This window comes from Aphanomyces invadans (genome assembly GCF_000520115.1).
Source record: "Aphanomyces invadans strain NJM9701 unplaced genomic scaffold supercont1.6, whole genome shotgun sequence".
NCBI classification, from domain to species: Eukaryota; Oomycota; class Saprolegniomycetes; order Saprolegniales; family Verrucalvaceae; genus Aphanomyces; species Aphanomyces invadans.
In genome coordinates this window covers 2,306,290-2,311,062 of record NW_008580151.1, presented here as the reverse complement: position 1 = coordinate 2,311,062, position 4,773 = coordinate 2,306,290, and the positions used below count along the sequence as shown (strand labels likewise).

At 57.6% G+C, this 4,773-nt stretch overlaps 2 protein-coding genes across 12 annotated transcripts in view; one reads left to right on the top strand and one right to left on the bottom strand.

The window, feature by feature from the left end:
* Positions 1-66: 66 nt before the first annotated feature.
* H310_04294 (tRNA pseudouridine(54/55) synthase) lies at positions 67-2,296 on the bottom strand. Of its 11 annotated transcripts, XM_008868582.1 has the most exons (13): positions 2,136-2,296; positions 1,996-2,084; positions 1,844-1,928; positions 1,670-1,796; positions 1,486-1,617; positions 1,337-1,438; positions 1,170-1,285; positions 958-1,124; positions 871-911; positions 744-815; positions 553-697; positions 332-510; positions 67-283 (listed from the first exon to the last, which is right to left on the bottom strand). In XM_008868582.1, the coding sequence occupies exons 1-13, from the start codon at positions 2,267-2,269 to the stop codon at positions 233-235; spliced, it is 1,440 nt and encodes a 479-aa protein (XP_008866804.1). In that variant the 5' UTR covers positions 2,270-2,296; the 3' UTR covers positions 67-232. The 11 variants fall into 11 exon arrangements, with proteins under 11 accessions (XP_008866804.1, XP_008866802.1, XP_008866810.1 ...); XM_008868580.1 differs by having other exon boundaries at positions 871-1,124; XM_008868588.1 differs by having other exon boundaries at positions 553-815.
* A 737-nt stretch (positions 2,297-3,033) lies between these two features.
* The window catches only part of H310_04293 (PLK/PLK-UNCLASSIFIED protein kinase), a gene marked incomplete at both ends in the record, with an annotated part of 2,225 nt that continues 485 nt past the window's right edge, over positions 3,034-4,773 (top strand). Inside the window, 4 exons of the mRNA XM_008868577.1 lie at positions 3,034-3,129; positions 3,181-3,405; positions 3,455-4,609; positions 4,657-4,734. Of these exons, the coding sequence (XP_008866799.1) occupies positions 3,034-3,129; positions 3,181-3,405; positions 3,455-4,609; positions 4,657-4,734 (1,554 nt within the window). The remainder of the gene's footprint in view (positions 3,130-3,180; positions 3,406-3,454; positions 4,610-4,656; positions 4,735-4,773) is intronic.

The following is a 4,773-nucleotide window of genomic DNA, read 5'->3' as shown; positions in this document are numbered from 1 at the left end:
CGTGCACACACTGTCCATCAGAGAGTCTGTTGCGACGTCTAGTTTCCACGAGCGATGAAGCTTTCCCGACCTTCCCCTGCCACGAACAGCACACTTTTATCGTTGTTTCGCCATTTGAGCTCCGACTCGCGACGACGACCGATTGCGCCACGTTCAACGACCCAGGGCAAGACGTCGCGCTGGTCCAGCCAACCATCGTGATGCCGTGCATGCATTGCGTCGACTGCAACTTTTACTCGACGAGATCTTCCACATCGAGTTGCAAGATGTCGGCATCGCATCCCTACAGCACGTTCGTCAGCCACGGCATCCTGCGTGCTCGCCGCCGCACCAGCAACGTTGAGACATTCGGCAACGTCCGGCCGAGATCGCCATGGACAAACTCTTTCACATACGTCCCCGCCGACGTCGTCAGGCGTAGGAGCATGTAGTGGTCGTTGAGCACAGTCACGTTGGCGCTGTGGATCACCTTGGGCCGCGTCAACAGCGTGCGGCGGTGGAGCACCCGCACTATGGCGCGTCCATTGACTCGGTGCGCACACAAGAACGTACCAGGCGTTTTTTGCGCGACGGCCAGGTCCGAGATCGAGTTGAGAGTCGCCACGCGGTCCGGCGTGAGCTTCTCAGCGACCCATACGACACAGCAGTACGTTTTCCGCTTCGAGTCGGCGCCAGCTTGCAGGACCGAGAACCGTTTCTACCGCGATCGATGCCAGGTCGGTCAGCATCGATGGCGAACCCACCTTGTCCGTGAGTTGAAAGCCGCGAATCTCGACGCGGTCGGCATTCGTTTCGTTCACTTCTGCCTGTATCCTCTAGTTTGTACACAGCTCTGTCGTGAGGGGCTCGGACACTAGCATGTCGTCGTACTTCGTAATGCGCGGGCGACGGGAGCGCGGCCACCTTGGCGTCTGCAACCACCATGAGCACGACGCAATCGGGGCTGGCGCATCGTACCGATGAGTTCGAGGATGAACGGTCGGCCATTGCCGAGCATGCGGACGTCGACGTCTTCGCGCCCTGCCGTGTGAAACTTGTACGACTTTGCGTGAAAATGCGGCAATACGATATCCCCAATCGCTTCCTCCACCGACGATTCGCCCAACCGTTCGCCATCGAGCACCCTGTCAGCGCATCGTGAAAGACATCTCCAACACAATTGGTCATACCACGGAGTTTGGCTCAGTCCGCGCTGGTACTTCAAATATCGACCTGCCACGTACGTCGGCGCGCGCTCCATCTTGACGGTCAGCGAGCATGGCGTCTTCGCCACTGTCGGCGGGCACTAAAAACACCCCCTCGTCAAGACCACTCGGACGCCATCGTCCGCACGTACCGGCATCGTGGAAGGAAAATCGTGCATGGACTGCAGCGCCCGCGTCACGGCGCCAAATGCGTCGATTTCGAGCTTGCGCCGTTTATTTTGCATGATGGTGTCCTGGCCGTCGTCAACAACCGTGCGAGCTGCGTTATCTGGTTGTGTACCCGAATGGTGGGAACCTGCATCGCTTCTTGTTCAGACAGCTCGTGCTGAAAGTGCAAGTGGATGCTGACGTCGCTCGTCGCGACGTACGTCGCGTTGTTCAAGGCCGTCGCCAAAATTGGTGTTAGGCACCACTACATGCACACGTTGCAATCACACCAGCGCGACGAACATCGGAGAAACCACCTTCAGGACCTCCTTCAGGTCAATCGGGGTCGATGGGAACTTGACGTGGTGGCTCAACGAATGCTGCCGAATCAATGTCGCACTTGGAATTTGGATCGCAATCATAAACGTCGTCGTGGCGTACCCACTATCGATGGTCCACGTCAGTCGTGCTCAACATCATGACGACCAGACCAGTCTTTCGCCTTGGCGACGAGATCTGCGCGGTTACTAGCGCCCAATGCGCCTTCAAACACGTCCAGGCAGCACGTGCACACTCCTAGAGCAGTCGATTCGTGACGCCGTTCGAGAGAAGAATGGTAGATGCGCAAGTTGTCAACACAAACCTGCGATGGCCGCTGGAGCGTCAGGAACAGGTTGCCCTTGCGCAGCAGAGAAAGTATCCCACGTCGCGCTCAGCTCGGCAGAGTCAAGGCTGGCATCGAGTTCATGAGCACGGGACTTCACGGGCGGTAGCTGCGTCTACCTGTACAGCTCGTGATCGGTGACGGCCGCATACCGCAGGATGCATCGCACACACACGCCAAGACTCTTCAGTGCGTGCAGCTTCTCAAACGAGCCAGCGGGAAGCAGTCCTAGGAGCGTCGCGTTCGCGGCCATATTCGGTTGGTGCGGAGCCGCGACAAACTCGAGATATTACGATTCCTCTTTCTTTGGATATTGAATTTCAAAGGATCAAGCTCCCATTGGCTGCCTTGCGCAGGTTGAAGCCCACAACTCTCTCGCGCAACCTCGTGCTGCCACGTCAGGAAGTGAATGGCATGCACGTTCGCCTTGACGCGCTTATACTTGCGGCGGTCATTGAGCTGCGCTACACGGAAAGTGTAGCTGCGTAAACGCAGCTCGCGCTAGCTACAATGGCTATCCGCATGCCAATGTGCAGTCGCCGGTCGTGACTTGTGACCGATGGGAAATACAAGGCGCATGCACTAATTGAGTGCGCGAGCCGTACGCAGAGGTGCATAAGCCATTCGGTGCCCCGGACGCCGAACTTTCGAGTGTTTTTGCTGGATCATGCCAATAGAAAACGTGACGATCGTCGCTTGATGCCACGTCATTGTGCATGCCCCGCCGTAAACTGTAATCCCATGATGGACTGTATGAACCAACGTTGCTACATCCCCGGGCTAGATGGCGCAGTGGGCTAGCAACGAACGAGCGGAGGAAGCGGCCCACGTTTCGACTCGAACGTGGTTTCAACGCCGGTCGGATTGCCACGTCATGCGTGACGAGAATTCAAATTTCAAAAACGCAAACGATTTTTATTGGCTAAAATAAATGCCGATCATGGATCGGATTGGTCTATTTTCCAATGGGACTATTTCAACGTGATCTTTGGGTCGCACGAGTGCCGCGGTGGACCGATGGCTGACCTGCAGCGGACGATCACGGAGCTGTGCGTGGACGAGCAAGGCCATGAGTCCACACGAACGTACACACGGCATCGCTTCCTTGGCAAGGTACATGCTCACGTGGAACGGAGCACTCGTCATGGTAGCGTCGGCATGTAGGGAGGGTTTGCTCGATGCTACGAGATCACAAACGATGCGACCGGTGCAAAGTTTGCCGGCAAGATTGTCGAGAAACAAAGCTTGGTCAAACCGAAAGCCCGTCTCAAGTTCACGTCGGAGATTCGCATCCACCGAACGCTCCAGCATCACCGCGTCGTCCAGTTCAAGCACTACTTTGAGGACGATGCCAACTGCTACATGTTGCTCGAACTGTGCTCGAATCAGGTTGGTGGCCCATCGTTTCGATCTCGTCTACCTCGTGTTACCGCCATAGAGTCTGTCCGACTTGCTGCGACGGCGGAAGCGCTTGTCCGAGCACGAAGTCCGCTACTACATCCATCAACTCATCGAAGGCGTCGCGTACCTGCATTCGAGATGCGTGATCCATCGCGACTTGAAGCTGGGGAATCTCTTCTTGACGGCCGACATGCAGCTCAAGATCGGCGACTTTGGGTTGGCCTCGATGCTTGACTCGCGTGAAGAGAAGCGGCGGACGATGTGCGGCACACCCAACTACATCGCGCCCGAGATTCTCAACGGCCACCACAACAGCGGACACAGCTTCGAGGTCGACATTTGGTCCACGGGGGTCGTCATGTACACGTTGCTCGTCGGCAAGCCTCCATTCGAAACCAAAGATGTCAAGAACACGTACAAGCTGATCCGCGCCAACGACTACAGCTTCCCGCCACACATTTCCATCTCGGCCAACGCAAAGGCGCTCGTGATGGACCTGCTACAGAAAGACCCGACGCAACGACCGTCGATCGGGACGATTCTCGCCCATCCATTTCTTCAAGAAGCCATCCCGGATGCCCTTCCCGACAGCGCCATGTTCCTCACGCCGCCACCTATATCCAAGTCATCGGCACGGCATCGCTCGCCGCTCACACCACTCATCGATTCAAACGTTCCGGCCAAAGCCTCTCGTCCGCCACCCGGGACTCCATCGTCGCACGAGGCTCGGCCATTGCAGGCCGGTCCACTACGGCGCGCATCGCTTTCCACGAGCCAAGACGGCAAACGCGTGAGCCCCCGGCCGTCCTACATCGATACGCTCGATGCGATGGCCGACACGTTGAGCACGGCGTTCTTCTTGGCGGCGGGAGAAAATGCCGAGAATGTCGCGGGGCGAGACTTGCTCCAGGCAAAACTGCGCGCGTCGCCGTGCCAACCGGCCACGTTGTGGGTGCTCCAGTTCGTCGACTACACGTCCAAGTACGGCCTCGGGTACCTCCTGTCGAACCAGTGCACGGGCGTTTACTTTAACGACGCGACCAAGATCATCGCCAACTCGACGACATTTGGGTACGTGACCAAACCGCCAGACCAAGCGATGGACAGCCCCCAGAGCGTCCACAACCTGGCCGAGTACCCGCGCGACCTGACCAAGAAAGTGACGCTGCTCGGCCACTTTAAAGAGTTTATCGTACGTGCGAACCGTCGCGGCCGTCGACGTCATGCGTGTGCGAGTAGGAAGCGGAAGCGTGCGAAGAGGCGAAGACGTTGCAGCGGAACTTGCTGCTCGACTTGCCATCGATCGCGACCCCCATGGTGTACGTGTCCAAGTGGCACAAAACCCGCCACTGCATG

Coding starts and splice junctions, on each gene's coding strand:
- H310_04294 (XM_008868587.1), bottom strand. CDS start 2,269: ATGGCCGCGAACGCGACGCTCCTAGGACTGCTTCCCGCTGGCTCGTTT. Junction 1,618..1,669: donor ACCTGAAGGAGGTCCTGAAG/GTGGTTTCTCCG, acceptor GTGTGCATGTAG/TGGTGCCTAACACCAATTTT. Junction 1,286..1,336: donor ATTTTCCTTCCACGATGCCG/GTACGTGCGGAC, acceptor GGGTGTTTTTAG/TGCCCGCCGACAGTGGCGAA.